General features: G+C 38.0%; 1 protein-coding gene across 2 annotated transcripts; it reads right to left on the bottom strand.

Annotated features, from left to right (window-relative positions):
- Positions 1–40: 40 nt before the first annotated feature.
- Mpi (mannose phosphate isomerase) lies at positions 41–27,589 on the bottom strand. Of its 2 annotated transcripts, none has more exons than XM_081756821.1 (7): positions 27,493–27,589; positions 19,367–19,687; positions 16,596–16,737; positions 10,910–11,083; positions 6,122–6,289; positions 3,798–4,000; positions 41–724 (listed from the first exon to the last, which is right to left on the bottom strand). In XM_081756821.1, exons 2-7 carry the CDS (start codon positions 19,682–19,684, stop codon positions 524–526), a joined length of 1,206 nt encoding a protein of 401 aa, XP_081612947.1. In that variant the 5' UTR covers positions 19,685–19,687; positions 27,493–27,589; the 3' UTR covers positions 41–523. The 2 variants fall into 2 exon arrangements, with proteins under 2 accessions (XP_081612947.1, XP_081612948.1); XM_081756822.1 differs by lacking the exon at positions 27,493–27,589 and adding an exon at positions 27,305–27,413.

Here is a 27,589-nt window from a genome sequence, read left to right as displayed (position 1 = left end):
TCGGGCAAATTCGTTATGAAATTATGTTCCTACAACAACACATTTATAGACATGCGACAATAATTTTCGGTATGAGTGTACGTGGTACTTATGTGGAAAAATAAAGTTACGTCTGACCTTTAATGTCACATGCTATTTTTGGTCTTGGATCCCTACTTCTGTCCACAGTCGCCTGGGAAAACTTATTTTTGGACTCTCCGTCGTATACATATATGTAAAGGACGTTTCGGTAAATTGTAAATTAGCTGATTGTCCCGTAACGTTGAAGGCAATAAGTGACAAAGCCAGAAAATATTAGATCACTGTAAAATTCAACCTTTGTTACAATATAAAATAAATGCTACAAAATGCCAACGAGTACCTAGAAATAATAAAAATAACCCAAAACACAACCATTTCATTTATACAGCTTATATGAATATATGTATACATAAATATAATTTTACAACAATTCCGTGCTTAACTATTTGCACAACACTATATTAACATTTGCAGAATATCTCTTTATCTATATAATAAAACATTAGACATTGCCCATAGCTTGAAACAGAAGTAAAGGAACAGTACTAGTTATATGGAGAGTTAATGTCTCTGATGCACTTAGAAAGAATATCACTCCCTTCTTTAGGATAATATTATTACTAGTTGCTTCTCCTGATATTACAATGGAAATGGTAGCACTTTTTCTTGCTATCATCGTGTACTCAGCACTTCCTGGAGGAATCTGAAACAATACGAAAAGAAATTAATTTCAAAAAGAAAGTACGAGGAGAAGTCAAGAAGTAAAAGGACTACTGCAATTTCTCGCACTAGGGTTTGGTAACACTGCTAGTATCTAGCGCTAAATTAATGTCATCTGCAACACTTCTACGTAACGTGTCACTCTTATTCCCGCGTTAGTCGTTGGAGTGTTGCAGACCATTAAACATGGCAGCTTCATTGTCGATCTGCACCAAGGAAGAAATTGGGACAGTGATTCGTTTTTTTTTCTTTCTTTCTTTATTTCTTCCGGAAGGTGTTAAACCTGTGAAAATTGTTCGTCGAATGCAAGCGCAGTATGGTGAGAGCTGTTTATCGCGAAGCAAGATCTACGAATGGATAGAGCGTTTCAAACAGGAAAGAACTTCTTTATGTGAGAGGAAAGATCGGGCAGGTCATCGACGTGAACGACTGAGGACAATTTGAAAATCGTTGAGGGTATGGTGATGGAAAATAGATGACATAATCAGTCAAGGTTCAACGTATTTCATCTTACACGTCAGGCTAAATTGTCGGAAAGTGTGTGTAAGGTGATTCCCGAAATCATTGATGCGGTGCAAAATTGGTTACAGGTGCAACCGAAAAAGTTTCTTTCCGACGGAATCAAAAAACTTGAAAAACGTTGGGAAAAGTGCGTTGAAGTTCAGGAAGATTATGTAGAAAAATAATGTATGTTTCAGTTTTCTATCATTAGAACAAATATACCTTTTCTCAGAAGTTTCATTACTTTTTGACTTCCGCTCGTAATTTCAAGGACGCACAGCAAATCCTCTATAGGTGCGAATTCTAACACGATGAGTGAAAAAGCAACTGACTAGGCTGGGACTCGAATCCAGGGCCTCCGGCTTACCGTGCTGTTGTGTAAATCACAACGTCACCCAGTCCGTTCTCCAGAAATTACAACCGTCATAAGGTGCTCGGTATATGGACACAGGATTGTCCAATCACAGCAGGGTTTGTGGTACAACCCACTTGGTACGAGATGAGAGCACCGACCTCGAAAGTGAGACTGGGTGGCTATTGCGGGAAACGAACTGGGTGGCGTAGTGGTTAACGCATCGGCACGGTATGCCGGAGATACCGGGTTCGAGTCCTAGTCCAGTCAGTTACTTTTTTACTCTTTGTGTTAGAATTCTACGGATAGTCTACAGATACCTTCGTACCATGTCACCAAAATTTACAACATGGAAATCTCTCAGGAGAAATCTGAAGTTTTAGTTCTCATAGGGGAAAGCCATATTCCAAGTACAATATGCTAGAGACCTACACGGGCCGAATTTTTCGGCCCGAGCCCGGCCCGGTCCGATACATTTTTAAAAATTCTTGGCCCATAAAGGCCGATAAATTTTTAAAGTTTCATTTTGTAACATTTTTCACGGGCACACTTCTTCAACGTTTGCCTTTATCCTAATTATCATTTAACGAAAGTCAATAATTATTAAAGAATTGCGATTAATCGGCCCCAGCCCGGCCCGACCTGAAGAGAAATCAGTGTCGGCCCGCCCAAGCCCGGCCCGTGCAGATCTCTACAATATGCCTTGACACTATACAGAAAGATTTAGCTCATTTATGATGATAGAATTATGGATGGATAGAAAAGTTAGATAACGAAATGAATAAAAGACGAAATCCACAACAGCATTTGGTTTCAATGATGATAGAGCCATTTGGTTTCCATTGAGCAAAAATGATAATAGACAGCGAAAAGCAACTTTTCCAAGAAGAGATGATATAATTTCTACCCTTATCTCCACTGAACTCGGAATATTGTTCCATAAACAACAAAATGGTAATAGATAACAAGAAACGGATTTTTCATATAGAATTATCGACACAAGTATAGACACAATTTTAATTTCAATCACTCTATTGAAACTGGAAGTGTCATTATATCTACAAATTGTGTCGTGCGTTTTACCGCACAAGCTGGCTACCGAAGTGTATTGATCTTAAGTCGAACTTCTGTAATCATCACGAGTAAAATGCAGAGTGTTTCAAAATGAGTATCGGGGTTTAAGTCTTTGTAGTATTTATTGCATTTAACGTACATTTAGAAATAATACATCAAATGAAAGAGCAACTCAAACAGTTTTTGCTACAAGTGTTCAATGTGAGCACCATTCGTTGCACGGCACACATCGAGTCGATAGGCGAGAAAGGCCCATAAACTTTCCGCCATGACACAAAACACATTCAATTTAGGGGAGTCTTGTTGCAACTGTACCATTTCGTGGGGATTTGCTGACCCCTGATGCGAACATTACCATTTAGGTAAAATGTCGATTCATCATTGAAGACGATACGATCCAGAAACTCTTGATCGTCATGTAGCAACATTTCATTTGTTGGTACTTAAACCATAGTCTGTAGGCTTGTAGCAACTGCAAACGATAAGGACGTAGTTGTAAGTGTCTCCTTAAAATTCTCCACACAGATGGTTGCACTGTAACTACAGATTCAGTCTTTGCAAAATGTAAAAACACAAAAAAGCTTTCTACTCACTAGTCGCCATCTTTGCTACTACCACTTTCTAACGGTAGACAGAGGAAACAGTGAATGCGAAGGCGTGCGTACAAAACTGTGAAATGAAATGAAATCTTTAAGTCTCACGTCCCACGCTTATGCCGGTTAGGATAAAGGAGACGGTGATGATGAGAGATGAGTGAAATGGTGGAATGAAGAAAGTGGGAGGAAACGGGAGAACCCCGAGAAAACCCACGAGCACGGTGTTTCTTCACCACAAAGTCCACACGGCGCGAGCTGGGATCGGACCAGGGACCCCTAGCACCGGAGGTGAACACTCTACCACTGAGCCACCGCGCTCCCTCAGCGTCCAAAACTGTTTGAATAGGTCTTTTATTTGATGTATTATCTATAATCGTAAGTTAGTTGTAATAAATATTACAAAAATCCTTAAAACCTCGATATTCATTTTGAAACACCCTGCGTATGAAAAATCACACTTGCCAAACAGAGAAGGACTTCTCTTTGCTGAGAGTGATGAGTTACATTTTGCATAAAAGACATCATCTACTCACCTGAATTTTAGCGACAGCAAAGTCTGGTACAGGTGGACTAAAAAGAGTTGTAAAGTCGTCTTCTTTTATTCCCTTGAACTTCTTGGCATCCGCTGGTTCACACTTATACGTTAGCATATCACACAAGGTGCTGACATCCTTATATTTTGGGGTTAACCCTGCACGGACTACATTATCCGAGCAAGCCATACATTCAACACAGTCTGAAAGAAAATAAAAAGTAATGAGATGGATTTTTTGTTTTTTTAAGTTAATCAAGAACATCACAGCCGACAAATAATTGTTCATGGATAAAAAGTAGACACGCTTAGACTTGCTGATGATATCGTACCGTTAAGTCAGTGGAAAAAAAAAAAAAATAGAGGCACATCTGAATGGAATGCAGGATACAGAAGAATGGAAAGCTATGTCAAGCCAATAGAAACATTGTTGACCTGAGTGAGAGGTTGATTACTATACTACACAATACGTATTACGAAGCTTCATTAGGCTACAAAACAGAAGAATTACGTTTACAAGAACCAGCGTTTTAGTTCACATCGACTGCACACTACAGGTTTAAGTAAAAACGAAATTACATTAATTTCCGGTATATTGAAATAAAAATGAAATGAATTTTTTTTTTACGTCCCACAGTTATGCCGGTTAGGCTAAAGGAGACGGTAATGATGAAAAATGAAGGAAATGGTGGAATGAAGAAAATGGGAGGAAACTGGAAAACCCCGAGAAAATCCTCGTACATGGTGTTTGTGTACCACAAAGCCCTCTTGGCGCGAGCTGGAATCGAACCAAGTACCAGTATAATGAAATAGTTCCGTCATACTCACATAGATAGATTTATGTCGATTTTTTGTTTTTATTTACTTATCTTCTTTACATGTTCAGTGTTATGGGTACTGTTTTAAATGTGTATTTATCGAGGAATGACTATGTAGTGTTCAAAGAAAATTCACATATAGTTTGGGCTTCCAGAAGATTTGTTAAATCTCGAACCCTTTTATCAAAGAAATATGTGCAGAATTTTATCTTTAGAAACAAACAGTTATCAATATGTTAATTTTCAATTTCTACAATCCTTGCACCAAACATGTAAGATGTTTTCGTCAAGCGATTCAATTTTCATGTGAGTGACGTAATCTGTTGAGATAGGCCACGCGCCTGAAACATTTCAGAAAAAAAAAAAAAAGTTATAGATGCAATTAAACCAAGTGGTAGAGTGAAGTAGCGATGCAATTAAACCGAGCGAAGTAGCTCAAGTGGTAGAGCGCATTCGGGAGATCGTGGGTTCGATCCCCGTTGTCTACCATCCAGATTGAGGTTTTCCATGGTTTCCCTCAGTCCTACCAGGCAAACGCTGGGATGGTACCTACTAAAACAGACCCTGGCCGATGCCTTTCCAATGTTGTTGTTGTTGTTGTTAGATTTCGAGTATAAAATGGCCTCTGAGCCCGTATCTGGTGATTGTTAAATAAATAAATAAAGTGAGTAATGTACTTGGTACACCGTAGCCTAGTGGTTAGAGCGTTGGACTCATGTCCTCGTGGACCCGGGTTCGATTCCTGGCCGCTGTTTCCCCAGTTTACAGCTCCCACCCAGTGTCATGAGGCAAACTGGGGAGTCACGTGAAAACAAGGTCTAGAAAGCTTCTGATGTGTCTGTTAGGGATAGTGTCGCACATAGTTCAGCCGGTCGCTAACAGATGGCACTGGAGCAGGCTTAGGCTCACAAATGGGCCATTACACCAAATTGTTTTTGCTTGGGAGTAATAATACTTATTACTTTTAAAATGTATTTAAAAATGCATCAATTACATTCTTTAAATAAATATTATGTGTGTATATGTAATCGAAAGAGCTGATAATGAAACAATTCAAATCATCATCACATATTCTCATTTCTTCTCTCATATCTATCTACAAAATTAAACTTAAATTCGGTGGTCCCGGGTTCGATTTCCGCCGGGAGTACTCGGTCGAAAAAAGTGTAAAAACCTGAATGAGGTTTTCCTGGGTTTTCTTCATTCACACCAGACAAATAGCGGGGTGGTACTTAACTTATAGGTCCCAAGCCGCTTCCTTTCTTCCCTTTCCCCGGATAGTGTGCTCGCCATACATCCCTCATACGTGACAGGCTAAATGCCCATAGAAATCTAAACCCTAAACTCTAAACTTAAATTCTGTGGTAGAGTAGGATGCACTTTATTAGACAAAATGTGTTTTTTTTTATTTTTATTTTTTTAAATATAGCATCTAGAAAATATAACAGGCGCACTACATTTCCCAATTATTATGTGAAAATAAGTTTCCATGAATAAATGACCTTACCTCCTGATAGATAAGCGTGGGCTTCATTGGGTCCTAGGAACATAGCTTCTCCTGGTTGGAGGACTAGGTAATTGAAAAAATAGATTCCGAAGCAACCGACATCTCCTGGGAATTGGGAATGAATTCTTTCGAATAGACTCGCTTGCAAGCTTTCTCTCGATGATTCGTCTGTAATATATATTATAAAAAAAGGAAAAAACGTAATGTATTTTCATTATTTATACTAAGGATTACAAAGCACTTATCTACTAATATGTACACACTGCTTTACATAATCATAAAATCACAAAATATAATTACTGCACTTTTTGAATATTGTAACGTTAACTATAATTTGAATATCCGTTCGAACAACCATAATAATGACGCATATAATTGCATGATTTGCATGTGAGAATAGTTACAACACTTGTGTTTGTTTAGTACGATATCTAAAATATTGCTTTGCTTCCGTGTTTTTCACTTTACGACAAGTTTGGCTGCCATATACATTTTCCGAAACACTATTATTGCAGTCAACAACCGACGAAAATATTGTGCATAGAATGAAATACAACAGAAAATAACATATTGTACAAGGATATAAAACACAGTAACTGGGATAAATTAATAATAATAATAATAATAATAATAATAATAATAATAATAATAATAATAATAATAATAATAATAATAATAATAATAATAAAGTTTGACGGTTAATTTCTTAGAATAGGTAAAAATTCGCGTCACGCCGTTTATCCTGCCCTCTTCGTAGAACATCGGTTTTGAAACATTAATAGAGAATTCTATTTATATTCTATATCATATATTAACTCTTTCTTAGTCTACAAAACTGTCTTATTTCTTTCTAGAAATCGAAATAACCGGATGATGCAAGTGTCTCACAAAATGTGGCAAGAGAATTGATGTGTTTGATATATAGAATAGAATCTAAATACTAAAATGATATTTTAAGTACGAATGCAGCTTTGTACGTACAAAATTTAATAAAACCCAATTTTGCCCAATAAATCCCATTGTTTTGGTTTTCTGAAACCTTGGGTTTGTGACAATCCTGGTGGGTGATAATGTCCCATCCAAATTGTTGCTGGTTTTCCGCTTCTTTGCTCGTTGTAAATTTCAATTCGACCAGGTGCAAACTTCCTACACCATTTGCGGACGTTTCTGGCAACCTTACACGACTCGCCATATACTTCCATCAACTGGCGATAAATTTCAACCAGTTTAAGACCTCTCGCATTTAAAAACCAAATAAATGCGCAAATTTCGCACTTGGTAGTAGCTCCATTATAAATGGCTGCCAAACCAAGACTGGGCGCCCCAGCGAGATCCTCGTAACAGCCGCAGGGACATTTTCCTTGCGACCGCAACGCTTTGGACACCTTATTTTTTTGGGATTACCATCATATTTTGAATCCAATGTGTGCGGATCGCAATTTGTGTTTGCAACGCCAGCGAACATTTATTGTGCTTTTACATGATTTCTAGCATGGCCGTATAGTAAGGTTGAGAAAGGTCGGGTGGATGTGTACATGATGGAAGGCAGACGTTTCGTACAGCGGCTGCACCCCTCTGACGCACCAGGTACCGCCTGGGCAGAAGAATCGTTCTACAGTTACAGGACGGCGACCATCAATGCAATAGGAGCTACCGTGGGCTCGTATCGAAGGCACGAATACTGAGGTAGGTTCCTCTCGCACGATTATCCTTGACAACTGCTCATTGCCAAGAAATCTTTGGTGGTGTCGAAAGAGATTACAGTGGCGAGATGAATGATGCACGGTACGATTCTGCAATGTAATATTTTCTGTAACGGCAGGGTGCGTATCTGTTAAAAGTGTAGATAAGCGGGAAAATTCCGTGTGCGTTTCCACTAGCCATAAATGACTCACACCTGACATTATAATAGACGGGAAGGGGAATAAGCTACACCCTGCGCATTCTGGTCTTTATTCAGGGGAGTATGACTATTGTGTCATAATTCCTAACGTCGTCGTGCTTTCCGATCTTATGTTGAATTAAGAGGTTCTACCTTCCAACAGGATACTGCACGTCCCCAAATCGCAAGAGGAACCCAAACTGCTCTATTCAGTATACGCCTTCTCCTCTGACAACTTCAGCATCTATGTGATCGGATACGTGATTATGCGGCCGTTCGGGGCAGTTCGGTAAAGTTGAACCCTTTTGGGAAAGATGCCCTGCAATAGCAGATTGAATTGCTAAGTTTCTTCGCATCGCCAAAATGAAAAGCAATGGCCTACATGTTACCATAGTCGAACAGGTAATTGTATGCCCCATATAGTAATTTCATACTTCCTCTTCTCCGTGCTAGGTAGCGTTCATCCACCTTCGGTAGTTTGTCTTTCGTTCAGCTAGGGATCGTGGTTGAAGACGCTGTACACTGGCCTTATGATAGCATTCTGTTGATGAATGGTTCTGATTACGCTTGCTGGAGACGTGTGATATTCCATTGTGGGAGTGTCTTCTAGAGGGACCATTTGACGTATCACGCAGCATTTCATTCGTTACTTTCACTGAAGTTTTATTGTGGGTGCCTTTTGTGGAGGAATGTTATTCCTGGGACCCTTGTTGGTTGTAACTGTTCACTGAGGCATGAAAACACTTTTTTTTTCTAATGGCCAAACCATTGTCTTGAGACTGTTTTACAATCTTACCCTAAGTGAACTTTACCTCCAAAAAGTGCCATGCTATACCCCAGAGACAGACCTCCCTCATGGCTAAGCGGCCAGCGTACACACCTTTCGCGTGGGATACCCGGGTTCGATTCCTGGTGGGAGCTCATGTAGTTCGGATCCCACGTTAAACTGTAGGTCCACGTCTTATATAACCTCGCTACTGAATCGGGCGCTAAACTGAAAACAAATCAAATCTAATAAGCAACATGCAGCTCTTCATTACAGCTCACCCTACAGATTGCGTTGGGACTGCAAACTTCTGTACTTCCTTAATTAAGTCGACACCGATATTTTAAAATTATAAAGTAATAATTACAACTTCACAACTGAGAACGAACAGTACATATACACTTTATCAATATACATTTGCTTAACGTCCCACAAGGCTAAGGGAGGCGATGATTAAAGCAAGTGAATCATCATGATGGAAGAATTGGCGGAAGAAGGAAGTTTGAAGAAATGGGAGTACCCCGAGAAAATCCACGAGCACAATGTTATCCAGCACAAACTTGCTTCGCCGGGGATCGAACCAGGGACCCCACGCACCAGAAGGAAGCGCTTTACCATTGAGCCACCATGACCCCCCCCCATGCTGAGTAATGACTTCTGGGTTTTGGTTGAACTGATACAGATCAGTAAAGGAACAAGATTCTTTCTCCGAGGACCCCACGCACCAGAAAGAAACGCTTTACCATTGAGCCACCATGACTCCTCATGCTGAGTCTTGAACTGATACAGGTCAGTAAATGAACAACATTCTTTCTCTGAGGACCCCACGCACCAGAAAGAAACGCTTTACCATTGAGCCACCATGACCCCCCCATGCTGAGTCATGACTTCTGGGTTTTGGTTGAACTGATACAGATCAGTAAATGAACAACATTCTTTCTCTGAGGACCCCACGCACCAGAAAGAAACGCTTTACCATTGAGGCACCATGACCCCCCCATGCTGAGTCATGACTTCTGGGTTTTGGTTGAACTGATACAGATCAGTAAAGGAACAAGATTCTTTCTCCGAGGACCCCACGCACCAGAAGGATGCGCTTTACCATTGAGCCACCATGACTCCTCATGCTGAGTCTTGAACTGATACAGATCAGTAAAGGAACAACATTCTTTCTCTGAGGACCCCACGCACCAGAAAGAAACGCTTTACCATTGAGCCACCATGACCCCCCATGCTGAGTCATGACTTATGGGTTTTGGTTGAACTGATACAGATCAGTAAAGGAACAAGATTCTTTCTCCGAGGACCCCACGCACCAGAAGGAAGCGCTTTACCATTGAGCCACCATGACCCCCCATGCTGAGTCATGACTTATGGGTTTTGGTTGAACTGATACAGATCAGTAAAGGAACAAGATTCTTTCTCCGAGGACCCCACGCACCAGAAGGAAGCGCTTTACCATTGAGCCACCATGACCCCCCATGCTGAGTCATGACTTATGGGTTTTGGTTGAACTGATACAGATCAGTAAAGGAACAAGATTCTTTCTCCGAGGACCCCACGCACCAGAAGGAAGCGCTTTACCATTGAGCCACCATGACCCCCCATGCTGAGTCATGACTTATGGGTTTTGGTTGAACTGATACAGATCAGTAAAGGAACAAGATTCTTTCTCCGAGGACCCCACGCACCAGAAGGAAGCGCTTTACCATTGAGCCACCATGACCCCCCATGCTGAGTCATGACTTCTGGGTTTTGGTTGAACTGATACAGATCAGTAAAGGAACAACATTCTTTCTCTGAGGACCCCACGCACCAGAAAGAAACGCTTTACCATTGAGCCACCATGACCCCCCCATGCTGAGTCATGACTTCTGGGTTTTGGTTGAACTGATACAGATCAGTAAAGGAACAAGATTCTTTCTCCTGATAATTTCAAACACTAATTATGGTGCCATCTTTAAAGGCGAATGTTGTTTCAAAAAGCAAGATAGGATAATAGTGGTCTGTAGAAATACAATAATGAGATACAAACTACACAAAACCATTAATTAAAGTTACAGGAAGGAAGAATACAAAAATTATTGCTAACTAGTGTTGAGGTTTAAAGAGAGAAAAGTATGTATTGAATTCCACTTACCCATACTGGATAACCTTTGCAAGAGCGCCTGCAACTGAGTCTTCACAGTATCATTGGAAGAGTTCATAAGCGCTGTAAAGCATTTCTTCAACGACACCTGCAGTCCTGCTTCGTCACTGCTCAAAAGCTGTGAAACTGCTTCTTCACCAACCACAGCGGCTAGCTCAGGTACACCTACAAAGAAGATGCTGTCTTTATGGTTTATGGTTTCAAAAACAGGGTTTATCTGAACATTCTGCTGCAAATAAGCAACATTTTCTTCTGGTGGTACACAGTACCAGCACCTTTATCTACAGTTTTATGATAAGTATCTCATTTTGTACATACAATAACGAAAAAAAAATGGATTTTTAAAACGTTTCAAAGAAGCCGTTGGAAAGTGTTTACTTAAAGATAATCCTGATCTGCCTCAATGTCTTAAGATTTTATATTCCAAGTATCGGGCAGAGAAACTTGAGCTGGCACTTGGTGAAGCTAGCTCAATCAGACAATTAGCACGCAAATTCTGTATAAACGAAACAAATGCAGCTCATGGCTTCCGGGAGTAATTTCAAGAAAATAGTCCTAGGTAAATTATTTCCTCTAAAGTACACTTTAGGTACAGTTGCTGTATCTTCCAACAAATGTGAGACGGGGTTCTGTCAGATAAATCTTACAGAAACTTCATCTAAATTATCTCTGCTCGTACGGGCAACTTCTGCACTGATGCTCATTAGGATGATATGACGGATCTCATACATAAAAAATGAAATCTTTCACTTTAACGTCCCACGATTATGCCCTTTAGACTAAGAGAGACAGATCATTAAGCTAACTGGATGATAATGGAATTAGTGGAATGAGAAAGTGGGAGGAAACGGGAATACCCCGAGTACACGATGTTGCCCACCACAAACTTACTTGCTCGGAGATCGAACCTGGGACACTACCCACCAGAGGTAAACGCTCTACCACTAAGCCACTGAGTCTGCTGCTCTCATACAGTTTAACCCTAGTAAATTTATGGACTCATGCATGCTCTTAGGTCGTCATTCTACAGTTGATACTAGAAGCACGACGGGACAATAGGGGTATATCGGAGAATATGCTGCAAGTATTGAAGTTGTTATAATAACAAATTTGTAGTGAGTACAGGGACTTTTTCTTTATATATATTTTTAAAAAACTTTTCTATGTATATTTAAAACTATTTCGTCTAATCCAATTAATTTTCAAAATATTAAAACACTAATCGTTTGCACTGGAACTATACTAGAAATAATTCAGTGCTGAGTAATCTCTTGAAATTTAAAGAACGACTTCAATCCATGTCTCCAACTTACTGTGTCAATGTACTAACTACTATGACTTACGAAATTCAGTCCTTCCCTAGTCCAGCCACACAACTGAGTAGTGACGTGCTTAATGCATCAACACGATAGACCAGAAAACCGGGTTTGATTCCTGTCTCACTTACACTTTATACATTTTATTTGAATTTAATTGAACGTACATCTATTGAGATATGATTTCAACTGCATTTCTCACAGTATCCTCTTGAATTCTTTAATTTTCTACTGGTGCATATGCCAACTGGAAGCATTAAATTATTTTTCAGTTCTAAACTTTCTGTAGTCGCGAATTCTGTCGAGGAATTGGAAGCTTAAAACATATAAAACGATAACCATGCCTGTTGTACTGTATGGCTGCGAAACATGGTTGCTTACTCTGAGGGAAAACGCAGACAAAGTATTTGAGAACAAGATCTTGAGACGAATATTTGGACCCAAGAAGAAGGGAATGGAGGAAAATTCATAACGAGGAACTATACAATTTATACAGTTTACCAAACATTGTTAGGGTCATCAAGTCCAGGAGGCTCAAGTGGGCAGCTCATGTAGCTAGGATGGAAGAAAGTAAGAAAGCTTTCAAAGTCTTAACTGAAAGACCAATCGGAAAACGACCATTAGGAAGACCTAGGCGCAGATGGGAGGACAATATTAAGATGGATCCTGCAGAGATCGGAATACAAAGTAGAACCTGGATCCAGTTAGCTAAGAACAGAAGTCACTGATGAGCTCCTGTGAACGTGGCATTGAACTTCCGGGTTCCATAGGCCATAGAGTCAGTTAGTTAGTCCAGGTAAGACATTTTGTCTATTTACATTAATAGAAGATCTGAATGGACATGTGCCTATAAAGAGCAGTACCGGATCTTTGTGCCCTACAAGAAAACATCTTTTCTGTTTTCACACTTATATGTATATTTAACTGTGATAAACTTAAATATATAAGTTTCAATTCGCTATTATTACTAATAACCAGTTACTATTTAGTTTCAAACACAATGAACAATCCCTGCTCAATGTACAACCGTAACTGGATCCTAATCCTAATTATACTGTTTACCCATTCTGCTGAGACCTCTGGTTGGCACAGTGCCAAGGAGAGCCTATCTTAATGAAAGGAATGGACTGTAAAAGAAAAAGAAAAAAAAAGGAAGGAAGGCGTTGGTTATTCGGTTCGGCGGTAAAGGTATTGTTTGCAATATTATCTATACCTGATAAGATTTTATAAGTAATAATATGAGAATGAAATCAAAGTGGGCCTACGGCACTGAAAGCACGATTACCGATTATTATTGTCCGTAGGGCATGACTGGGAATCTACGGTGCAAGATGAACCAAAAAGAAAAAAGGAATCCAAAATTTGGAGGCGGGGATAAGCACAATACTTTGCTTTCACTGTTTGACGGTATTCATCATAATAAAATAACAAAACGACGCGCGTACACACACACGCTCACGCAAGCATAACCACGAAACAGGTAAGAAAAAGAACTAGAAAAATACACTAAACTGCACACGCACAAGCGTATGTGTACTGTAGAGAAAGACAATAACTGAAGTTCTCCCGCGGGTTGTTGGCGCGATCAACAGAATGTCAAAGCTCCGAAAACACAATGCTAGGCTACATTTAAAATGCGCACGCTCTGTTCACTGCGTGACATCATCACCTGACCAGAATGTATTGCTGACCTGGGACCAATTTACGTAAGCTGGCAACTATGCTTAAACTTCCAACCTTCTTTCTCTCGCTCCCGGAGGAGAAAACGAAGAGATGTTGTCCGTACATACACATACCCATTTTTCGTAATGTACTCTTCTACTTCTGTCATGCGCAGAAGTGTCGAGAAACCTAATGTCCGAGGGTAAACAGTAGCTATAACTTTTCTTACATTTTCATACTGACCTGTGTCCTCGATTATTTTATTGTTATGCTGTTGTGATCATGCTTGGAAAGTTTAACCTAATTCCTGCATTTGTCTTCCTTTTGTTGCAGGTAGATCATGGCCACTCCATTAGAAGTTTACACCAAAGAGGAGCAACGAGCAGTGATCCGGTTTTTTGTAGTCGAAAGGTATATCAGGGGCCGCAATCCATGAGAGTCTTTCGGCACAATACGGGAACAGTGTCTTGCTGCAACGGAGTGTCTATGAATGGATTGAAAAAAATGTGGTCATAGACGGCTGTCCGGCTACTTCCTCGTGCATAACACTTGTGAGACTATTTATGAATTTTTCAATTCATTCGTAGACACTCCGATGTGGCAAGACACTGTTCTCGTATTGTGCCGAAAGTCTCTCATGGATTGCGGCCCCTGATATACCTTCCGACTACAAAAAACCGGATCACTGCTCGTTGCTCCTCTTTAGTGTAAACTTCTAATGGAGTGGCCATGATCTACCTGCAACAAAAGGAAGACAAATGGACGAATTAGATCAAACTTTCCAAGCATGATCACAACAGCATAACAATAAAATAATCGAGGACACAGGTCAGTATGAAAATGTAAGAAAAGTTATAGTTACATTGCAGATAATTTTTGACTTACCCTCGTAAGTTTAAAGTTAACTCTATACAAAACTTCTGCATCGGTCATATTAAACATTCATTATATGAAGCACAGCATATACTGTAATACATGAAGTATATTTTAGTAGTTACGTATATGTTCCACTTCATTTACGAAACAATAACAGTATCACATTCTTTAGGCACACTTGCAATAAAGTAAAACAACAATGTGTAATATTTTACATTTATCGGAGAATTAAAAACAGGCACAGAACATTTTAAACATCGCACTCTCTGTCCTCGAGACAATAGCTCGAATACAATTATATGGACCATCGCCACGCTCAACTTTGATTGTTCCCTCTTTCTTTCCACTCCTCCGTCACTTGCCCATGAATAATAATAATAATAATAATAATAATAATAATAATAGAGCCAAATGCCACTAAATGAAGACATTCGTAATCATTATGGAAGTAGATTGCTGCTGATTGTGAAGTGACTGCAATAACTTGTCGACAATACAAGAACATATGAAAGAGGTAGGTACAAGTGTGCTTCCCATTATTAAGAAATATAAGCATCCTCCCATCTGGTTAATATTACAGAATGTAGTTTTGGCGCTTGTGCAACTACAAACGTAAACCACCTTCTTGCTTTCAGCTTTTTATATGAACTTTTCAGAATCTCCTGGAGAGGGTGGCTTTGAGAAGGACTATTGGACGAGAAAGTAGTGTTAGAATAGGGGAGGAAATGACAGAGGGGAGTGCAATTAAAATGGGAGTTCGACCGGGATGCTGTCTCTCGCTTACATTATTTAATATCTATCTGCAAGAGATAGTGAAAAAGCGTCTACAAAATGAAGACGACATTTCAGTAGGAGGTAGGATGATTACATCTATACGGTTTGCAGATGATATGGCGCTTGTTGCAGAGAATCTGATGAGAAAATCAATAAAATGTTAGAAAATTTGAGGAAGTACTATGAAGAATATGGGATGAAAATAAATGTTAGAAAGACAAAAGCCATGGTGATTGGAACGAAGTGGTCGGTGTCAAATATAGAAGTAGGAGGGGAGAAAATAGAACAGATAACTACTTTTCGATACCTGGGTAGTATTATTAGTAATGATATGAAATGTGAACGTGAAATAAAAGCAAGTATAGCGAAAGAAGTCTTTAGGAGGAAGAAAATACTATTCTGTGGGACCTTGAATAAAGAGTTGAGAAAAGGACTCATAAAATGGTACGTGTGGAATATTGTACTGTATGGGTCAGAAATAAGGACATTAAGCAAAAATGATGAAAAGCGACAGGAAGCTTTCTAAATGTGGGTATGGAGAAGAATGGAGAGAATTAGCTGGGTCGAACGGAAAACGAATAAGAGAGTGTTAGAATTGGTAGGAGGAGAAAAGAACAATTTTAAACATTATTAAGAAGAGAAACTGATTGGAACATTGGCTGAGATAGAACCATAAGGGACGTGCTACAAGGTATGGTGGCAGAAAAGAGAGGGAGGAGGCGAAGGAGACTACCATTAACGGATGATATCAACACAGAAAAATCGCACGTGAAGACGAAGAAGTTAGCGGAGGACCGTAGAGGATGGAAGCTTCTTAGTTGCAGCAACTGACCTGCCAATAATGACAGAACACCCATGATGATGATGATTGAGAGATAAATGAGTGATGTTCTCCACTGAAGAGGAAAGTTTTATTTTTATTCAACCACTACTTTAACATTTCAAAAAATTCTTTGATGTTAAAATATAGGTGGCTGCACAACCATGCAGCCTATAGCAGCAGTATTTTTAGTAATAACTCGTAGAAGATGTGGTTCTATATCCCATACCTTGTAAATTCTCCTTGATTTCAGTTATTGGTCTAAAGCCACACAATGCTTCGAAAGGCGTTAATGCAATCGCCATTTCCGGCTTATGATTTGGGTCCTTGTAGAGCTCAGGGTGTTCCCGGTGAAGTTGTTCCGCATGATCCTAAAAAAAAAATAAATAAATAAACAAAATAAAATAAATAAGTAAATAAAAAAAAGAAAAAATGATACTTTCCTTGCATAGTACTTGAAAATTATCTATTAAATCTTAAATATTTCTTTTAAATTAAAACTGAAGTGCAAATAGTGTATTAAATCACTGAACATTAAGCAAAAATGAAATGAAATGAAATCTTTGAGTTTTACATCCCGCGATTATGCCGGCTAGGCTAATGGAGACGGTGATGATGAGAAATTACTGAAATTGTGGAATAAAGTAAGTGGAAGGAAACGGAAGAACCCCGAGGAAATCCCCACAAGCTGGGATCGAAACCCGGAACCCCATGTACCAGAGGTGAACGCTCTACCACTGAGCCACCGCGGCCCCTTGAACATTAAACAAGTCAACTATAAGGATTATCCTAACATTCTTTTCACAATGCTCACCCAAAGTCACTTCCTCGAAGAAACCCAAATTAAATTTGAATGAAAGCAACCTGGACAAGAAACTGCAATGAGGTTATTAAAAGTCTCATTTAAAAATCTAATTTACAGTGATTTTGGACTTACTTACCATTCCTCATTAGGCAGATATTCAAGGACATGAACGTGAACGTGGAGTAATTCGAAATTATACTGAAATGAAATCTTTCAGTTTAACGTCTGACGATTACGCTCTTTAGGCTAAGGGAGACGATGATTAAGGCACGTGAATGATGGTGGAAGAATTGGCGAAATAAGAATGTGGGAGGGAAAGGGAGTACCCCGAGAAAATCTATTGATACGAACAAACTTACTTGGTTGGGAATTGAACCAGGGACCCTCTGCACCAAAAGTAAAAGCTAAGCCCTCTACCACTGGGACACCGTGTTCCGCCGTAGAGTGATCTGGTCGTACATGAGTTATATTCTGTGAAGCGATAGTTTGACAGTTGTTTCGCTTCTCATTTTGGCTATGTTTCCCAAGTTTTTTTTTTTTTGGGGGGGGGGGCATATGTGAGTAAAGATATGCCACATTGACTTGATCCCTAGTCTTCCGTTGCAAGCGCTGCTATCGGCTGAAGGAATTCCACTCGCTTTCTCTCGCCTAGCAACAGCTGAACCCTTATTGGCTCAACACGTGGGTGTGTGAGGGTAAGAGCTTTAGTTCGCATTTTTGCCACGGCTCAAGACATTTTGGCAGCACCATAGTAAAATTGTTTTTTTAGTTCAATAACTACAATATCTATCTAAATTTGACGAAATATTTTTAAAACGTACTCTTTTACAATGCTACGTTGTAATAAATTAAATAATCACTTTCAATATCAGGCATTTGCAACAGGGGTGGACCAATCACAGGGGACTTATTGGGGTCGAGGATAGTACAAGACAATGCATAACATTTTCATATTCACAAGAATTGAATAGAGATATCTCACCACTAGTTCTGTTGACATTCCATCATCTGACCATACAACTTTCATTTCACTAAACATTCGTTTCATATGTGCATTACTGACTGGTATAGCAAGACTATACTTCATTCTTTTGAACAAGTTTGCTGTGTCTGCTTGATCAAAAAACGCCTTCATAATTTACAATAATCATAATTATCTTTCCTATCAAGCGTTGATATTAGATATAGATTTTAAAACAGAAAATTCAATGTACAATTTGTTTTCATAGACACTAGTTTTAAGCAACTAATTTTGCTACTATCAAATCATTAAATAAAAACAATTGTTGCTACGCGATAATACAGGTACAATAATGAAACAATTTAAGCCTTTTGTTTCAATAAAATTTAAATAACTAACAATAACTAAGTAAAACATAAATAGCATCTATTGAATAAATATTAAAATGCTACGTTTATATTCTTGAGGCTAATTTCTTTCGACACTGAGATATCGGAAATCACAACCTCTAGTAATAGACCGTTTTCGCTGATCGATTCCAAATGTTGTGTCTTGCCAGTTTTCATTAAAATTTTTCTTTTTAAAAAAAATCAACAATTTAGGGCTTGTTTTAAAACTATAAAATTAACATTATCGCTAGGGTGTTGCAAAGATTGACGTGTGACAAAACTTATTCCATCCTGGCAATTTTCAAGGTCTGTAGAGTCGAAAGGAGCCATATTCGGATATACACTTATAAAGAAAGAAAAAAGATGTTACTTCTCCAAATTTGCCACAAACTCACCCCAACATCTATATATTAAAATGATAAAGTTCAGGTCTTTCTATGGTACACTTTATTGCAAAGCGTCCACCTCTGGTGCCTGGGGGCCTTCGTTCGATCCCTGCTCGAGCCAACTGAACTCTGTGGTGGACAAACACCGTGTGTGTTAGTTTTCTCGGGGTTTTCCCGTTTAATCTCATTTTTTTTTCATTCCGCCATTTCATTTATTTCCCATCATCACGGTCTCCTTTAGCCTAGCCAGCATACCCGTGGAACGAAAAACTTAATGATTTCATTTCATTTTTTCTGTCGCAGATTTTAAGCTACATTACCTTAGAAGCTCGCGCCAGGCAGAGACCAATCTATAAAAAAAATTGTTTCATTTCTTAAATTGTTTCTCTTTCTTCAATAAAATTACCAACTTACAAACTTAGTAATAAAACACCAGATCCAAACAACATTTTTTTATACCTTGGTAGGATGTGCTTGAATTGACAACGCTTTGTTGACAGACAAAACCTTAAATAGAAAAGGCAACTGGAGTCCAAACTGCTTCCGGACATTATCTCCAATGCTTTCAGGATGCTGTTGAATCCAATCGGATAATTTTTCATTTGTAATGCGTATAACTGAAGGACCACTTGGATGTACACCCATCCATAGTTCAGCATACGGTGTATTTGAATCTATCGTGATTCCGGCGTCTATGCTGTTGGCTAATCGTGCCACTTCGCTCTCCTCGCCGATCTTTCCCCACGCGTAATTTTGGATGGCGCAAAGCAGCTCCATAATCTACAAAAGAACATATAAATGTCACAGTGGTATGTTATCAACTAAAGCTTTAAGTATCTCTAAGTATAGTAGACCTACCATTCTACCACAAAGTTATCATGGTAGCTACCACCATAAATCATTTCAGACAACGCTCTTACCTTCATCGACACCGTATGACTGTTGACTGAAACCTGCTTGGGGACGCGGCAGAAGTCCTAAATGGCAGAAGTCCTAAAATGCAGAAGTCCTAAACGGCATTAGACCTAAAATGCACAAGTCCTAAAAATTATTTCGCGGCACAAGTCCTAAATGGCAGAAGTCCTAAAGTGCAGAAGTCCTAAAATGCAGAAGTCCTAAAGTGCAGAAGTCCTAAAATGCAGAAGTCCTAAAAATCATACCGAGGCAGAAGTCCTAAAGTGCAGAAGTCCTAAAAGTCTCTTGTGGCGCTACCATCGCGTCCGTAAGAAGAATACTGTCAATCTGTTAGTCAAGTTTTAGATATACTGTTTCATATTACAGAGCCTTAGTTCTTACAAGTAATTTGTATAAATACATATTCTATCGTTCTGAAATAATAAATAAATAAATAAATAAAGCCTATTGTCCTTTCTTACTCTTTCCATGATATATTTCTATGTTGACAAAATTTTAACTTTCTACCAAATGTGATTCCCAGATCTTTCATAATGTCTGTTTTTCTCTATTTCCACACCATTGACTTCATATTAGTAACATAATATTGTGTTTTAGTTATGTACGTCATAAATTTTGCTTTCCTTGTGTTGTTTTGAAGTAAATTATTTTTACACATATATTTCTTGTACAGAAGTCTTTCTGTAGCAAATAATTGTCATATTCGTAATTAACTACTCCTGGGATACGGCTGTTTCGGTGTAGGACGTTTTGGTGCAGGGCGTTTCGGTGTACGGATTGCTCGGTGTAAGGACGTTCGCCGGTTAAGGTCAGGCTGGTTCGGTGTAAAAGTTCTAATGTTTACACCGAAACGTCCACTCTTCAAAATGAAAATTATTCGTTAGGGAGAAATAAATTCACGAAGTAGAATATATAAATTAATAAATAAAATAAAAATTAAATGTTTCTGTAATTGGCAAGGGTTACTTATTTATAGTGAGTCCCCTCGCTTCACTATGTCAGAACTTCTTATATCCTCAAATGTTATAATTATTAATTGATTGGGAAAACGTTTTACGGTAATGATATATAGTAAAAAAGTGTGTGATGCATAAACATTGTGTACACCACACACACCTTATTACGGGAATAACTGTGCACAAATCGCAAAATGCTGCACAATCTTTGAAAGAAAATTTTCAAACACAGATGGTTTTTCTTCCAATAACCGCTTTTATATCATGCATACCCAATAAGATTAGCAAATCTAGGAAAAGAAAACTGATTATGAATCAGTGATGAGATCTTAATTATATTATTACGGAGATGTAAATTCATGTTATAGTTGTAGAGAAGGACAGTGTCAGAAAAATGTCTCAAGAAAATTTTTAACGGCCTAAAGAACACAACAAGAGGCTGAATCCTACCAGTTGTTCCTGCAGAAATTGTTTCTATTATGAGTTACTCTTTTGTTCTTAAACGTGTTTAATAATTACAGCAAATGAAGGATGTTTATAATAGAATGTGAAAGAATACAGTTTTAAAAGAATTAAACTACGTCAACATGTTAAAATAATTAAAAGAACCTAATTAATTAGCCACTTTGTACTCTCATTTGCTTAACTGGAATAACCGAGGCCTAAAGGAAAAGAGTTTTCTGCCCAAATCTTATAAGCAGTGGGATATTTTAATATTATAGAAATTGACCCTCCTTCCCCTTAGAAGTGTAATTTTCAAGATACTGAAACATATAGTATTTTATTACTTTTAGTTAAAAGTTCAAATACCGAGTTTCACGCATCTAGCTTAAACAAATCCTTCCTTAATTTATTTACATATTTTCTGAGTAAGTAATGGGGAATTCGAACATTAAAAAAGTGCTCCCTTTGCTCTTTCCTTTTTATGTGTTCAATTTTCAGTTTTTTTTAACAGGAAAAATTATATGCCAAGTTTCATTTTACTAGCTTCAGAAACTTGCGAGATACACTACCCTTTAAAAAAATCTTGCCCCACCCGTTTTACGATACTTATTTCCAAAAATTCTTTCTTATGTCCTGCTTTCATAAGAAAATTATATTGTAGAGATATTGGATTTCCCTCATATTTTTTATATTCAGATCAAGATTTAAAAACGATATTATTTTTTATTTTTTTTTCTTTCTTTATTTTCTGTGGATGATGAGAGACAGACACAACTTGAAATAATAAGACAGTCAGCAAACATTTCAAAATTCTCTTTAGTAGACGATTCCTCATTCTTCATTCTTGGTAAATTTATGTAACTTATGTAATCTGATGTAACCAAAGCGTTCTGTAACTGTTGACAAATTATTAAATAAGTCGAGAAATCCATTTACCTTGCACTTTCCTGAATCCTACACGTGCGTACTTTGGATGTTTTTCCGTAATTTCGTCGGCCATCTTCCTACTTTGTTTCATATAAAAACGTCCCAGGACCCGGAAGAGGGGAGTAGCACTCGAGAAGCGGTGAAGTACACGAGGAGCGGTAAAGTTCACGAGGAGCGAGTGTGAGCAACGACAGGAGAGACCTATACCAAGTTCCTCGCCAATTCGACACAGAAGCCGAGACATGGAGACCACCAGTCGACGACCAGGAACGGAGGTACGGAATACACATCCAAGGTCCTAAACGCCCAAACAACCTTCCTTTTCTTTCTTCCTAAACAAACTCTCGACTCTCTTTTTTTTTTTAAATATTTGTTTTTATTTATTTCTACCCACATGCCCTATAAACTAAAACGCTCGTCGTCTTCTCAGTTACCTCTCAATTCTACCAGTGAGCTATATTTCCCAAGTTAACGATAATAGTTTCCTTTCTTTCTTCAAAACGACGACGAAAGCATTCCTACCGAATGCACAAGCGTAAGATGATGGAGATGCTGATCTTTTTTCTCGCATCAGCGTAAGAAGGTGATCAATGCTAGTTGTCTTTCAAACTTCTAAACTGTTTTCTCTTCATTTTTTAGGCTTTTGAGAATCACCTCCAACTTCCCCGCCACCAACCCTCTATGAAACTAGTTTTGTTCTCTTTTGTTTTTTATTTTTTGAGCAATCTTTCTTATGCTATTCTATAATTACCTTTCTTTTTCTCTCCTTTTCGGAGAGTGGTGGAGCCCCAATACCTCTTGTGTATGTTTTATGTGTTGTATTTAGTTTTTAGTGTAGGTATAGCATATTTAAGGTCTTGACTTGTGCCCAATAGTTTTATTACTTGTGTTATATGTTGCGAAGACTAGCGGACGAATTTTTGATACCTTTAGAGGATATTTTTAACTTAAGTGATACTGTCTATTTCGATCCCGCGGCCTGTTCGTCTCCTAAATCGACTAAATTTACACGTAATTATTTAGAGCAACTTAAAAAGAAGCTAGAATTTTCGGAATCATTTTCGGATATTTCTCCTGATTCTTTAGACGTAACTGTTCGTGGTTCTAGTTCTAACAGTATGGCAACAGGAGGAAACGATCCACCTCCGTCCATGCACGGCACGATTGTGAAACCGGAGCCTTTTTATGCCCGGTTGGGTGACGATGTAAACACGTACATCAGACGATATGAGACCATCGCTAGCATTAATTCATGGGATGGTATGAGACGAAAATTGGTGCTGGGGAGCCTACTCCGTGGCCCCGCTGAAAACTGGTTTGCTGGCATAGAAAGAAAGCCAGAATTTGCCCAAATGACGTACGACCAGTTCAAGCAAGCTTTTATAAACGCTTTTAAGGACAATTTGGTGCCACAATTATCTGAAGCTCAGATGCGAGCCCGTGATCAGAATGAATCAGAATCCGTTCTAGAGTACGTTTATGCGAAGCAGGATTTGATTTTACGCGCAGACCCGACTGCCAATGAAAAGAAACAATTACAATTTATTGTGGAAGGACTTTTACCCGATTACTTTAAAGTTGTAGTACGAAAGGAGTACAACACGGTCAGTGACCTTCTGAACGACCTAATTGTCGAGGAAAGGACTAAATTGTTATTGAAGCGTAAGGAATTAGAGAAATTCTTGAAAAAGAATTCTGCTGTTTTGCAGTCGTCTTTATTTTCTCCGACTAGCATAGATGCTAATACTCAGAATAATGCTGAAGTAAGGGTTCAAAGTTCGATTACTGCTCAACCATATAATACACAGTCAGCATACTTGCAAAACCAGCAGACTCAACAGAACCAACCGGTAATCGACCCGTTGACTGACATACAGCAACAACTGTCAAAGTTGACGCTGCAGATTTCAGCCTTAGCTCCTTCAACAAGTCTGGTAAAATATTCTTTTTAAACATTTTTTATTATTTATTTATTTATTTATTCTTGTTTTAGGAATTTGTCTTGGGATTCTCGTATCTCCATTCGAAAGAAACGAATTTCTTAACAAATTATGTAATTAATTCTTAGAATGAAATAGGTTGTATTATGTAATTCGTGTATAAGTGCAGAACAGATAGTGATAATAACGATCTTAGTAGTACAAATATAGCTGTTACTGTTGGAATTAGATACGTTCGTAACATTATTGCCAACTAGTTGCTGCATCGTCCCAATTTCGTGTGGTGGTGGCGAATTTCAGAACTAAAGCAAGTGAATGATAAAGGCACAAGTCCTAAATGGCAGAAGTCCTAAATGGCAGAAGTCCTAAAAGGCAGAAGTCCTAAAGTGCAGAAGTCCTAAAATGCAGAAGTCCTAAAGTGCAGAAGTCCTAAAATGCAGAAGTCCTAAAATGCAGAAGTCCTAAAGTGCAGAAGTCCTAAAGTGCAGAAGTCCTAAAATTTAGGTCTAGTGCCCATATTTTTAGGACTTCTGCATTTTAGGACTTTTGCACTTTAGGACTTCTGGATGTCACCCACCTGCTTACCTCATCTCATTTCCAGTTTTTATAACGACCTTTCGAACGTTCACTTGAATCCTAAGTATATTACGTATCTTGAGCACTTGAGAGCTCATGAGCACTATGGTATCTAACTTCATTTAAAGAAAGTTAGTTTTATCTGTGGTTGTTTTCTAATACACATTTTGCGGAAGTAATGAATTAGGATTGTTTGAGAACTGATATATCTGAACCGATTCCCGGAGCAGTTTCGTAAGCATTTGTCAAAGACGATTTTATTCTCCGGAGTAGTCTGGAAGTGAGTTTCTCGAACAGGTTGTGTTTCGAGGAACTGATTCATAATGTTGTGGTAAATGGAATCATTCTTAGTGGAAAATGATTCGTAAATTGCTCTGGGAACCAGATCAGATGAACTGGTTCCAGTGAATGTTCTAGTCAAAGTAAGAACTTGTCTATTTACCTAGTTAGGCTAATTTCCAAAAAGTAAAGTCGCATCCGACAAATGGTATTTGAGCATATGAGGGTTAGATTGATGGTCCCGAAATGAGAATCCGTATAGATAGAGAATATATATGCGGTGATCAATGTGTTAGTAGGGAACCCGATTGCGCGGCGACCTTCTGCTGCAATGTGTATGTCAGTGCATTTGTCTAATGTGATTTTGTGTGTAAATTTTTGACCCGATAGCAATATATTTCCGCGTTCGTGAGGTACTCGGCACTATATCAGCGCCTGTGCCGTTTCCTGAACGTCTCTCACGGTAAAACGGCGCCGCTTTCTACTCAGGTTCATTACACATATTCTAGTTAATTTCATGTTTCTATAACACCCTTCATTCTGTCGGTGTATTACCATATCATCATGTATTTCTACAAATGCACATTAACTCATCAATTCGATTACTTCTTATTACTATGGTCCTATCGTAACCTTTTTGACGTCTTACGGGGTTTCTTATTTGCTTAACAACAAGCAAAGTATTAAAAATAACAAAATGGAAATTTTAGGTTTCGTCTCTTATCTAGGGGATTTTCCTCTTCCTTATTTTTAGATCTCAACCTTAAAATAAAGAATAAAACTTAATATCTAATTGCTATGCTTGTTTCACAATATAAGCTTACCCTGCTTTCATCCGCTTCAAATATGCACATATTTTCTTACGGTGTGCAATATTTCTCTCATATGATATTGAATGGTATTTGCTGGTTCTGTTACTTTGGATGACTTCTGTTTAGTAGAAGGGGGTCAGGCTGTTTTTTTTCTTTTTCTTTCTTCGAAAAAATGACACAATTTCCGTAAATTTTTATTAATAATCGGTTAGCTTTGATATAACCATTTGCATAATTGTGTTCATATTCCCTTATGTGTGCTTCCGGTATTACATATATTGGCTAACGTTTAGCAGAAGGGGTCCAGTAATTGTTTCTTAAAAAAAAAAAAAAGTTACAATTTCGGTAATTTCTGTTCACATTAGGTTAGTTTAGGATAGCTTAAGTGACTTTTGGTTATGTTAGGCTAGTTTATGTTACATTATATTAGTGCAGAGATCCAGCATAATTTTCCAAAAAATGATAGAATTTCGCTTATTTCTACTAATATTAGGTAAGTTTATGTAATCTTAGATTGGTTTAGGTTAGGTTACGTTATGTTAGGTCTTAGTACTTGCATCATCCATTTCTCCTGTAAATTTTGTGCTTTTACGTGCTTCTGGACCCCTTCTGCTAAACGTAACTCCATATAATCTCTATAGCATCTTGCATTTTTCATTTCTACAACATGTTTTCCTATTCCATTCTTAAATGACAAACAAATCAATTACATTTTCCATAGTTCAACTTATTTATCATGTAAATCTTCTATTTTCTGTGCAGTTTTACTACACGGATCCACAGATTTTAAAATGTACAGAAAAATTTGAGGAAGTCTTCAATTTGTCCATTTTATGTCGAGAACAGAACTCAACAAACCCCTGCGGGGCTTCTAACCCGTTTCTACTACTATACTAGGCCTACTTATACTATGGATCCGTATAGTAAAACTGCACGTTATTTTCTCACCTACTTCTGGTCCCCTTCATGTAAACATTCCCCCTTTTCATTATTCAAGTTACAGGAACGTTGTTTGGATCAATAAGAATCACAAGGAATAATTACACTTCAGCTGTAAACTTCCCAAGATTTGGCCATCCTTATCTTAGTCATTATTGCAGTATTAACTTTTCTCTTTAATTTTTTTCTTTTGCTTTTCCTTCTTTTGACAGCTGTTACTTTTAACATCTGTTCTTTTAAAGATATTTATTTTACAGTACTTAATTTATATGATCCTCAACATCCTCGTTTATTATTAACTACGGAAATTAATATTAATTGAAGATTTTAGCTACATATCGTGATAAAAAGATCAGATTTATCGCTATATTCTTAAACTGATACAATTTTATTTTATTTGGGTCATTTGCTTTGATTCGCAAATGCTCGTTGGCAGAACAAGATAACCTCCCCTGACCTTCATTTCCTAAATAATATATTCAATATTTCTCCTGCAAAATAAGTGCAATAACGTTTACTGCAAAATAAAGACAATATACTTAGAACGAACACGCTCATGTATATAAAACATAAACTAAATTCGGTAAGCTCTAAATTTGAACATTTTACCTACAGAAGCCGCTTTTACTTAAATTGTGCTTCTGAATAGATGCATTAACATCAATCTTAGTACTCTTATAAACGTTACTTAATTTCTAGATTTTATCTTAAGATTTCCTCTTTACAAGTATCAAAAGGAATTATATATATGAAAGAACTTTCGTTCTTGATTAATTAATATAAACTATTAAAGTCACCTTGAAAATCCTTTCCTACTATCCAATGGATATCAACATCTGCTCTTGAGCAGAAGACACAACTGACAAAAGACTTGCTAGTAGCGTACGTAGCCCT

Source organism: Thermobia domestica, chromosome 4 (genome assembly GCF_964235325.1).
Source record: "Thermobia domestica chromosome 4, izTheDome1.hap1.1, whole genome shotgun sequence".
Taxonomy (NCBI): domain Eukaryota; kingdom Metazoa; phylum Arthropoda; class Insecta; order Zygentoma; family Lepismatidae; genus Thermobia; species Thermobia domestica.
Note: the sequence above shows the minus strand (reverse complement) of the source record. Positions and strands in the feature narration are given on the sequence as shown.